The sequence below is a fragment of the Bombyx mori genome, chromosome 4 (genome assembly GCF_030269925.1).
Source record: "Bombyx mori chromosome 4, ASM3026992v2".
In the NCBI taxonomy this organism is placed as follows: Eukaryota; Metazoa; Arthropoda; class Insecta; order Lepidoptera; family Bombycidae; genus Bombyx; species Bombyx mori.
The window spans coordinates 15,555,660-15,567,840 of NC_085110.1; the positions used below are offsets into that span (position 1 = coordinate 15,555,660).

General features: G+C 39.5%; 2 protein-coding genes across 4 annotated transcripts in view; both read right to left on the reverse strand.

Annotated features, from left to right (window-relative positions):
• The window catches only part of LOC101736773 (dual specificity calcium/calmodulin-dependent 3',5'-cyclic nucleotide phosphodiesterase 1), a 511,722-nt gene extending 508,056 nt beyond the window's left edge, over positions 1 to 3,666 (reverse strand). The window contains exon 1 of one of the 2 annotated variants that reach the window (XM_062668369.1): positions 3,302 to 3,666. In XM_062668369.1, coding sequence (XP_062524353.1) covers positions 3,302 to 3,326 — 25 coding nt within the window. In that variant the 5' untranslated portion in view covers positions 3,327 to 3,666. The remainder of the gene's footprint in view (positions 1 to 3,301) is intronic. The other variant, XM_062668368.1, reaches the window with a different exon arrangement.
• The window catches only part of LOC134198821 (uncharacterized), a 301,226-nt gene that overhangs the window by 63,356 nt on the left and 225,689 nt on the right, over positions 1 to 12,181 (reverse strand). The window lies entirely within an intron of this gene.

Genomic DNA, 12,181 nt, shown 5'->3' on the forward strand with positions numbered 1-12,181 from the left:
TGCACTAATAGAATATCTACAAGATTGTCGCGGAGGAATTCAAAAATTTGATCGCGTTGCCGCGCGAGTCCGTTAGCATTGTAGAATGCTAACGTAAGGGAATACGGTTTTTCTCTACCTTTTTGCGCCATTGATTACCGGTAAAGATTTTATAACGTACGCGACACGGACTCATAAACGTCCATGTGATCGAACGCGGCCGCGAGCCGCTGTTCGGGGGTTGTCGACCTACGGATAGCGTCAGCGAACGATCGCAGACGGTCGAAGTTCACCGCGGTGACGAAGTCGCGCACGAGCGCGAAGTCGTTGGCGGCAGAGGGTTGCGGGGGACGGAATGCGGGCGCGGGGCGAGGTGCGAGCAGGGGCTGAGGCGCGGGGCGTGTCGCGAGCGGGGGCGGGGGTGCGGTTTGCGTTCCCGCCTTCGTATACGGCAGCGGCTTTTTCCACGCTGAAACCGTGGGAACTGCAGCCGGCACGAAGGCAGGTTTCGGCACTGAGGGTGCCGAAGTCTTTGGGCCGACGGTTCGCGGAGCTGGGTGGGTTGGGCGTTTTCGCGGAGCCCTGGGACATCCACGGTAGTTCGCGGGGTGCCCTTGCTTAAGGCATAGGACACAGCTGGGAGGTTCGGTCGCGGTTTCCCTATCTCTAACGCAATCTAACGTAGCGTGATCGCCGAGGCATTTCACGCAGCGGGGGCGCGCGTGGCAATTACGCGCCGAGTGGCCATAGAGTTGGCACCTGTAGCACTGCCCGGGAGTGCCACGCTTATGGGGGGCTTCGATCGATATCCCGGATAGGCCGCAAATTGTCGTGAGACATGCGATCTTCTTTTTGGCCTCCGGGGTGGGTTCTAACGCCACGAGTATCATATTATAGGGCTGTTTGCCCCGCCCGCTGTGCATCCGGTGCACACTAACTATCGGGAGGGCCTGAGCGGTCAGATCCTCCTTAATGTAGTCTATTTCTAGCTCCTTAGGGACTCCGCGTATTACTACGCGGAGCTCGCGGTCCTCCTGAAGAGCATAGGTGTGGAAACCTATGTTCTCCTTTCGGAGGTATGCTGAGAGGGCCCTATGGTCGCCCGGCGTTGCGACCTTGATCTGAATCCCATGCGCGACGTTACGCGCATGGGTGTAGTTAATTTTATTTGCCTGAAGGGCCTGGGACACGCGATTCCACGCTGTCTTCTCTTGAAGTATCAGCGGGGGCGGGGCAGCTACTTTGGGAGCGGGCGCGGGCTTGGGACGCGGCGGTGGGGTTACGCGGCGCGCGGAGTCCGACTCCGGTGTTACTACTACTTTTGGTCGAGAGGCGGACGCGGATTTCGTTTGTTTTGTCGTGGAGTTCCGGGACTCCACGGCGCGAGTACGCTTTTTACCGCGCGTTACGGTTTGGAACCCATCCGAAGTTCCAGGCTGAGGGCTTGACGCGGATTCGAAATCCATCTCCGATTCGGTATCGGAGCCTGAACTTGAAATGATCGAGGTCGCGGCGGACGTAGCGCGTGATGACGTAACCGACGCGGTCGCGGGGGTGGGGGTAGCGCTAGGCGCTTCGTGAGTCGCATCGTTGGAACGTGCGCTCGAACTTAACGCGGCGGCGGGGGGCGCGCGGCGTGCCTCCGAGGCACGGTTGAAATACGCGGCGACGGACGCGGGGGGGGAGGGATTGCCACGGGAGGCCCTATACGCTAAGTACTCGGTGCAATCTTCTAGATAATCATTGACTTTATAGTAAGCTTTATTGCACAGATGTTCTTTAATAGTTTTCTTAAACCTATGTATATGTAGGTTCTGAACATCATGTGGGATTTTGTTGTACAGGCGCACCGACAAATATTTATGTATATAATATTTATGTATATATCTATATTTATGTATATGTATTTATTTAAGTACGAATATTTGTATCTATAAATATTATGTATGTAGTGGACTGTATTATTAGGATTGGCAAGGAACTTGATAAATAAACTCGCGAGGATTGCACGTATAAAATTAATATATTTTAGAAATTTTATAAATCGCGTACAATAGCACGGATGAAAGAGAATTGACAAAACTAAGACATTCCAAAATGCAAAATTCAAATGTAATGTCAAAAACTACAACGACAACAATAAAAAAGGTTTTATACCATTTTGTTGGGTTTCCAACAATGTATGTCATATATACACATATTTTTAAGTAATATCACTATCACACTACACCTGCCAAGTTCATCTCTGCACCCCCTGAAGGTAGACTGTCAGAGAATGCCTATGGCATTAAGTTCGCCTTTATACTGTCTAGTATATAAAGTTATAAATAAATAAATAAAAATAGCGTACGTGACGTCTTTGCTTTACGCTTATTACCTGCTCTATGACAGTTTCTGTATTATTTAATCTGAAATGTAATAAATACTACCTCTGCGTTCTATCACGGTGCGTTGCCAGATATCTTTTTTGCCACGTACTACTGTCCGGCTGTGGAATGAGCATTCTTCTACTGTGTTTCCCGAGCGCTATAACATGTCCTTCTTCAAACGAGGCTTGAGGAGAGTACCTAACGGTAGGTAGCGGCATGGCTCTGCCCCTGGCATTGCTGACGATCATGAGCGACGGTAACCACTCACCATCACGTGAGCCGTATGCTCGTCGTAACAGTTTTCGTGCTCATCGATGACGACAATATTTTAATGTCGACCACTAAAATAATTAAAACTGAAATGTACGTAACATTTTGGTTTTAATTCTTTTGTTTTAAACTTAGTGTCTTCTTCAAAATGTTTCAACAAATCTAAACATTAATTGTAAGCTTTCGTATAACGCAAGAAAGTCTAAAGCTGTAAAAAATATATATGAATCTTACCTATTCGATTCTTAAAAATATTTCTCCTTAAGCATTCGGAAATGCTCTATTTAAGTTCATTTAGTTTTCAAATTATTGCTTAGTCCTTGACAAGGGGAGTTAACGTTAATTTCCTAACAATTGATAGCTTCTGAATTATCTAGTATGAGGCTATTGTCATAGTTTCAGGGAGTATATCCAGTGTTGCTATAAACAAAGAAAGATAATTTTTGTATTACTAAATTGCTTGTCATTTATATTAACCGCTTTTTTGAGTTATAATCATTTGTGGAGTAACAATCTAAAATTGAAGAATGTACCTGTGAATAGTTTTACTTCAAAAATAGCTCACTTATTTGAATTCAACAAAAAATATTGTATTAAATCGAATTCGTCTTCAAATTTAAGATGCGGCTGCAAAAGAAAGTAAAAGTTACTATCAAGCATAGAATTATAGAACGACCACATACCTGGTAATCCTGTATATCTCCTCATCTTCTAATCTTGTTCAACAGCAGTTCAGTCGAAGAGCATCAGCGTCGCAGAAGACCTGTGACACAAACACTCGCCACTATTAAACACCTGCGTCCAAACTCCGATAAACTACAAACTTAAACCAAACTTTGACAGCGGATAAATTATTTCATAAATAGGGATTAAAGCTGGGAAGTGAGGAGGAGGGCTCGAGGGATTTTATGGAAATTATCCGAAGAGGAAGGGCTAAAACATATCAGTAAAGTCGTAAACTCATCGGCGCGAAACTCATTCGCGTTCGCAATGTTTCCCGAAGAGCCAAGGAGCGGACCGTATCGCAAGCGGTCGAGTTCGCTTCTGGGCTAAGAGGAAGCTTGGGCGGCCGCGCGTTTGGGCGGCGGTGGCGGCGCGACGCGGCCGCCCTAGGCGCGCCCGGTACCAGGCGAGCATATCGCAACGGAGATACACGAACATGTGCGTCGGGACGCACGGCGCATGCTCCCCGATAGGGAAAGCTGGAAAAAGCACAAGGCGAGACCGAGATAAAAATACCACTGTGACTGAAGTGCGATAGAGACGGAATAACGCTAAATTCGGAAACGTCAAGCAGTCTGAAAAGTTGTATTCGGAGTTAGACGCACACTAGCGTGCATTTAATGTAGAACTTTGCTGAAGTTCGATACTTGAAAAACTCCTTCCTTAAATAAATTTTCTTGAATATCTGAGATATTTTGCTATCGGTTCATTTCCACTATTAATACCACAAAGTAGCAGCAGGCTTATTATAAAATTATTATATAATATTTCCTAAATGAAATTTTGTACTACATGGCTGCTTTGAAGCAGTATCTTTGTGAATTAAAATCATATCATGGATTAAAATATCATCTCTTGAGAATATTCTCTTGAGATATTAGTCTCAGGAGATCATTTAATCCAAGATATGATTAAATCAGTAATCTCCTACTTCTATTTCATCTTATTGAAATATCTCCGCCGTATTTTTCTATGTACTTATCTCTACTGAGAGAGGTCTAATATCCTGTACCATGTCCATATAAATATTCCTGAGAACTAAATATAACTAAAAAAAATGAAATATCTCTCAAGATCAATGTGTATTACTTTGTTTTTCTTTGAAAGCTTACTTTTGTAAAATATAATTTGGATAATTTTTTTGGGTGGAATAATTTAAAATAATTTTGGGCTGTGTTATGTGTAGTATTAAACTATGTTGCTATTTTTGTAAGTCATTTAAATTGTCTTGATGTAGGTAGCACTTTAATGAGTCTAAATGATGGCGTAAACAGCTTACTTCGATACTAATAAATAAGGAAGACTGCTAAAACATTGGCAGGACAATGTCGGAATGATGATGATAGTTATGAATGATTGAATGATGATGAATGAATGAATAATGATTAATGATTAAAAATAGGACTTAATACTTACTTCATAAATACTATTATTTAACGAGCTCTTACCACGGTTTTTAGTTTTAGTGAATTTCTAATGTTTCCACAACGTTGTAAGTTCCGTGGTCATGGGGAGACAGTTTCCTCGCTACATCTAAACTGTCTCGCTGTGGTGAGAATCCATTAAATAGAGGCATCTATATTGTAGACAAGCTTGAAAGTTTAAAGCAATACCGAAAGATGCTATCCACAGAATAAAAAAAAAGTAAACACTCAATAATAATGTATTATTAAAATTGCCATAACATTTTTTTTACCTTCACAGAACTTTTTTTTTCTTTGTTTATAGTTTTATTGATTCATCTGTTTCAATATGTATAAAACGAGTTTACTTATAAAAAATGTTATTTCATTAAGAAGTTTAACTAGTAATGAAATATGTATTTGTTATTTATTTGATAACATATTTTTATTTTATTTTAGTGCCCTTGTAGGCAGATGAGCATACGGCCCACCTGATAGTGAGTAATTACCGTCGCCCATGGACTTCAGCAACGCCAGGGGCAGAGCCAAGCCCCTGCTGACCATCTCTTACATAAACAATGCTTACTATTTTATTATCCCTTTTTGAAGAGCCAACAGCATTTATGAATACAACAAAATGCATCTTTTTAAGCTTTAACCCCCCATAAGCCAAACTTACAGGCAATCGGTTTAATATAAATACTCATAAATAATAAATGAAATATGATTAAGTTTAAAGAAAAAATTAACTATCCGAAGTGTTAATAAAACATTGTTCAAGAACTTAAATATAACTTCGACCTCCCGAAAGTTTCAACTTTCGTACTGGTACGATTATTAATAGCTCCAAAAAGCACGCACACACTTTTATTAGATATACGGAGAGGGAGTGAACTTCGTAAACATCCTTGGGTAATATGGTGTCCTGGTACTTCTAACCTTATTACTGAAATTTCAAGGAAATTCTCTTGATCTGGCTAGAGCTAAGCACAATTTAGAAAACCATATTAATTAAAATAACAAAAATTACTGTCACTAAGATTGGGATAGATTTTTTGGATTGAAAAATCTTATTAAAATAAATTAAATTATTTGTAAAAATATCTTTTGTTTATTTATTAGTAAAACAGGGTCACGCTTAGCGGAGTATTGTCGATTGTCTGAAAACATAGTTTTCTTAAAACTACTTTTGCACTATCTACTTACTGGGTGCCAATAAAAACAGCACCGAGCTTCGTCACAAACCGAATTAGGTCTTAATACTTTAGACACATAATAGACGCCAAAGTTTTATTTAGCATATTTAATTTGCATAAATTTTAAAGTAATCCCTAAATATAAATAAATTCAAAGTCCACTTCCAAATTTGTATACACGAAACATAAAAAAAAATTGGAATTGACAAAATTGATTTTAATTACATATAAGGTTCGGAAAATCTTCAGTCAGTTTCAGTTGTGTCGTAAAATGCGACGACGGCTGTGTGACAGTGACGGGGGCATGTCCGTTACGTCACAATCGTCAGTTTCACCCCGCGAGTACCAGGCGACCAGAACCGATAAAGAGTTTGAATTTCAGGTGCGAAAATAGAACGCGCGTACTTACGAGCTACACAGTGTAATGGTGTGCGTCGCGTATCTGTGTGCATCTTTTACAAATTTAGAACACCGATTCCAATTTTAAAATTTAATTTAAGCGTGTTCATTTAGCTTCGAGACGAAAAGCGCGGTGTGATCTTGATTATAGATTTGTGTATTGTTAATTTTTTTTTATTAATTTTCGTATAAATTACTTACAAAACAAAAGACCGATTTTCACTAATTTGTATATAAGTTGAGAAATATTAATAGCAGGGCGATTTACTAATTAATTGAAAAACATTTCCAACGCAAATGAATGGCAAAGTGATTTGAAAGATCCCCTATTCTTAACGTATATAAGCGATGATGACCTCCTACAGATAGGAAAGGTCATGGAATCCTCGGAAGGAAAAGATAATGATAGTAATTTAGGTTGATGGTCGAAGAAGAAGCCAGCCCCGTAGACAGCTGTGTAGTATTTTGTAGTCTATAATCTAACATATAATATAAACTATAATATAATCTATTAATGTTTTATTTTTAGAGGTATATTTTTAAAAAACAGTTGTGCACCACTTTCGTCACTGCTTGTCAACCTTTTTTCGAGTTTATGCTATTTAGTAATATTTTATTAATTTATCATTTTATAACATAATTGGTGTATCCCGGATTTTAATAATCGAAGCCTATAGAATTCAGAATGGAAGGTCGAAAAATCAAATATACTTTATGGCTATCCATCACCCTGGCATCCAATACTGCTTCGTTGCAATTTGCATTAATGTTCCTTTACGGGGTCCACTCGTACGAGCTTACTATTTAAGAAGAATCAGCGGGCTGAAGAGGGTGTTCGAGGTGGTAAAGGTCACCTGCTATTGTATAACGTGTACTAGCGACCCGCCCTCGCTTCGCTTCGGAAACTGTAATTTATTATTGATTTCTCCACTATTTAATGGATATTATTATACATATAAACCTTCCTCTTCAACCACTCTATCCATTAAAAAAAACCGCATCAAAATCCGCCGCGTAGTTTTAAAGATTTAAGCATACATAGGGACAGACAGATATAGGGACAGAGAAATCGACTATATTTTATACTATGTAGTGATATGCTTAACAGCCGAATGTTTTTTTTTTTATGATTGAAGGATTACTGGTGGCCCGGAGGCCTTTCCAGTTTCACCAGGACAGGTGGGCGAGCAAAGGCTCAGCCAGGAGAGGTGGGATTTGTGCTAACAGCTACCCGAGCGCCTCCGAAGGAGACCTAACAGCTCAAGAGCAGCTGCTTCGCGAATGAATCTACTACCGGATCGGAATCGCGACCCGCTGAGAAGATCCGGCGAGAAACACAGCGGGCTGATTCATGGGTTAAGTTGCACGGCGAACTCTTTGTCGAGTTCGACGAGTACGGTTACCGGGGTAGCCGAATGTTCTCTTGTAAGACCCTTCAGCATTCAAAAAAGATAAGACTAACATCTCGCATTTCAAGTTTATTTGCCTTCACTTTAAAATCAGGCACTCATTATTGCACTTTGCTATTCCTAAAATTACTAATTTATTTAAACCACAGAAAGGTGATTGAGCTCACGTCTCGCTTGATGTAAAGTCAATTCCACCACCTTAATACACGAGATTGGATTCTCAAATGTAATACCTGTGTCTCCCATAAAATCAAAACATATAAATACGTGCTTTTTTTTATTGATTAGGTTGGTGGACGGGCTCACGGCCCACCTTATGTTAAGTGGTTACCAGAGCCCATTGAAATCTACAACGTAAATGCCGCCACCTACCTTGAGATATAAGTTCTAAGGTCTCAGTTTGTACAGTAAAACGGCTACCCCACCCTTCAAGCGGAGATGCAGTACTGCTTCACGACAGAAATAGGCAGGGTGGTGGTATCTACCCGTGCGGACTCACAAGACGTCCTACCACCAATAATTATGCAAATTCTAATTTTGCGGGTTTGATTTTTATTACACGATGTTATTCCTTCGCCGTGGAAGTCAATTGTGTACATTTGTCAAGTACAAATTTCATTACAAAAATTGGTACTCGCCTGCGGGATTCGAACACCGATGTATCGCTACATAAGAATGCACCGGACGTCTTATCTCTTAGGCCACGACGACTTCGACTTCCCGGCAAGTCAATCGTACCTACCATGCGGGCTTACAATACGCCCTGTCCCCAGTAATTATTTGAACTTTTATCAATAAATTGCTTACTCGTTCTTAGAATATATAGCTTAAATCAGTTCTAAGGGCTAGACGAGACAATGCTGGACCTCACATACTTTGGATGGTTTTATTAGTAAACTAGCGACCCGCCCTCGCTTCGCTTCGGAAACTGTAATTTATTATTGATTTCTCCACTATTTAATGGATGTTATTACATATAAACCTTCATCCTCAATCACTCTATCTATTAAAAAACCCGCATCAAAATCCGTTGCGTAGTTTTAAAGTTTTAAGTATACATAGGGATATATTTTATACTATGTTGTGATACGTACCTAATACGAATTGCTCTTCGAACAACGTATTAATAAAACAAATTTAAAACCGAAATTACAACAGCGGTATCTTTAGGTCACCTAGTCGTAAACAAGTTGAGTAAAACATTTCCAAATTACATTTACCGAGTTTCGTTCTATGTTATTGTTCCACATTGATGTTTAGGTCCGATGGCATACTTCGTAAACAATATTGTTTGACGTGTTTTGTAAACATAGCAATCGGTTAATGTCAATGTCGAATTTTGTCGATTTGTTTACTTACCCGTGAAATGTGTTTTTTCTTGGACGTACGCTTTCTAAATGATTAGTTTTAGGTTTTTATTTTTACGTAGAAGTAGATACTAGTATCTAGATATGTTATAATTTTGAAGGTAGTTCTCCCAGCTTATTTCGTGCCGGTAGGGTATTAATGAAATCGACGCTTTGACTCTTACTGATATTTTTGGCCCATCTCTATTCTACATCTCTAAGGTTATTTCATTGATTTTCTACGATTGTAAGGAATTTAGCTGAAGGCATCTGATCTGGGCTCTCATCATCCACGTCTTTCATTCTTTCTTCATTTAAATGATGCAGTTTTTCTACTCTTCTTATAGGATCCGGGACATATTTAGAGCCCACACATAGAATTCAATCTTGTATAATTGAACTATCCGTAAATTGAATGCGTTTGTGAAATAAAATGATCTTATTGAGATACTATTAACATTTTCTTAATTGGATATAAACAACTATTCTAAATTAATTCCTAGTTTTAAACGAGACTGACATGGACTATTTGCATTCATACATATTATAATCACATTCTATTTTAACGTACCTTTTAAATAGTATAGTACCTAACAAAAAAAAAGTGGTTCACTTATTGAAAAAGTTACAAGTTCCATGTCATTTTATTAAATACCCAAATAATAAACCGATAAATCTTTGCAGTCAAATCTATAAAATTGGATTTCTTAAATGTCACTAGTTCTTCAATTATGCTGTTTTTTGAAGCTAAAAAATTCACGATTAATGACCTTGTTTGCTTTTAGAGGTAAGTGAAGGTCAAATCAAGTAATACTCGCTGGATACTATATACGATACGTTGATACTTGATGGAGCTCTAGATTATTAATTAATCCGAAAACCTGTCCGTTTACTTTTTACTGGTGAGAGGAACTCTTTATTCTGGTTTGAATGGGGGGGGGGGGGGCACTACGATAACTCAACCTCACTAAGCGTCTTCTCCTAGGGCTTAGAAACTTGATAGCCTAACGTGTTTGTTTTGTGGAATAGTACCCATTTTCCATGTCCTATTAGCTTACTATGTCTTATATCGATATCACCGGGGTTCTTAGATTATATATAGTTCGAACGATCAGTATTTGAGTCTTAAAGAGATAAGTTTCTAAAATTTTGGGAATCGTTCACAGATCGAAGCGGTATTTAGTGTTTAGACAAATAATTAGTTCTCAAAGCAAACTTCCGTGTAATACCATCAGCTGGGTTATTTGACCTTTGAAAGCAATGTAAAAAACAAACAAAGCAATGGTTTTTACTTTGGCCCGAAAAAAAAACAGTACTTTCTGTTTTAGACAAAGCCTTTTCCAATGGAAGGTGCCTCTTCGCGTACTCTGGCAATGACCGGTCCCCTTCTCAAGCTAAGACATACATACTCCAGTCAGTGATAAAGAAAACCCTAAGTAACATAGGAAACGTTTATACATAGACCCTTTCAGATATAAATGAGAACTGAACTATAAATGAACTTATACTCGACAGCAAGTGGTGTCAACAACTATCATTTATGATTCATTTCAACTTTAATATGACACGTGTGATGTTTAAATTCAACTTATAGTTTTTTAATCTTCGATTGATCAAAGTTTTTAATACCAAGTTTTTAGCCCGTAGGATTAGCAAGCTGAAGTGGCAGTGAGCAGGTCACATAGCGCAAAGAACGGACGGCTATTGGGGCAGAAAGATCCTTGAGTGAAGACCACGTACTGGCAAACGCAGTGTGGGACGGCCACCTACCAGATGGACCGACGACCTGGTGAAAATTGCTGGGTCACGTTGGATGCAGGTGGCAACGAACCGGCTGCACTGGACATCAGTTGGAGAGGCCTATGTTCAGCAGTGGATTGTAGACAGGCTGAGATTATGATGAGCAAAGTCAGAGGAAAGACTCTTTTGTATACGAAACATAAGGTCGTTCTTTTTAACAACGATTGCACAATATTTGTGGACATTTGCTGTAAATGTCGATCTGTATCTAGAAACAAACAGAACCGTGTCCGTAGTCACGACCTTGCGCTTACGCAGTTTGTCTGGTCTGTGTACAGTATTCATAAAAATTTTTTTTTTAATTTTACGTGCACAAACTTTTCTTGCTAGCTTCGAATGCATATATATATATATATGTCGTGGTTAACGACTTTTAGTAATATTAAGACGTTGTTTTGACTATTATTTTAAATGATGAAATGTTGTTTTAATAAATACCACAAAATGTAGGGTAGACTCCGTAACGCCACAGTATAAAATGGCGGTACGTGGACAGAGTCGTGGCATTCCGTGTCAGACAGTCATTCAGTCCGTATCAGACGGTCCGTCCGTCTCAGTCAGTGAGTCTCTGGCAGTCAGTCAGTCGGTCTGTCAGTATGTGGAACGAAACTGTCGGTTTACCCTATCATTGTGAAAGTTGTGTGGGTTGAGTTTCAATAATTATTATTCGGAAAGTTTTATTGACTAAACTGAGTTCAATCGAATACGAGTGATGATGGAAACTACCGCTTAGCCATCCCTGGCGCTGCGCCTACATATACATATCGAAATTCCTCCTTATCTTTCCTTTAGATTTCTATGCACTCATTTCTTTTGCAATTAATGGGTATTTTATTGTTGTATTATCCCGCAGAATAGCGAATAGCTTAAGATAGTCATTTTTCCAATACCACTTATAATTTTACCCTACCTCGTTCTGGAATTAATGTTATCTATTATTTTTTTTTTTGCATAGATGAGTGGACGAGCTCACAGCCCACCTGGTATTAAGTGGTTACCGGAGCCCATGGACATCCACAACGTAAATGCGCCACCAACCTTGAGATATAAGTTCTAAGGTCTCAAGTATAGTTACAACGGCTACCCCACCCTTCAAACCGAAAAACATTACTGCTTCGCGGCTGAAATAGGCAGGGTGGTGGTATATACCCGTGTGGACTCACAAGAGGTCCTACCACTAGTAATTACCCAAATTATAATTATCGGGTTTGATTTTTATTAAATGATGAGCTCTAGAACCTCTTATAACAGCTTCATAATATGAGGTAATCGCTAAATTATAATTTA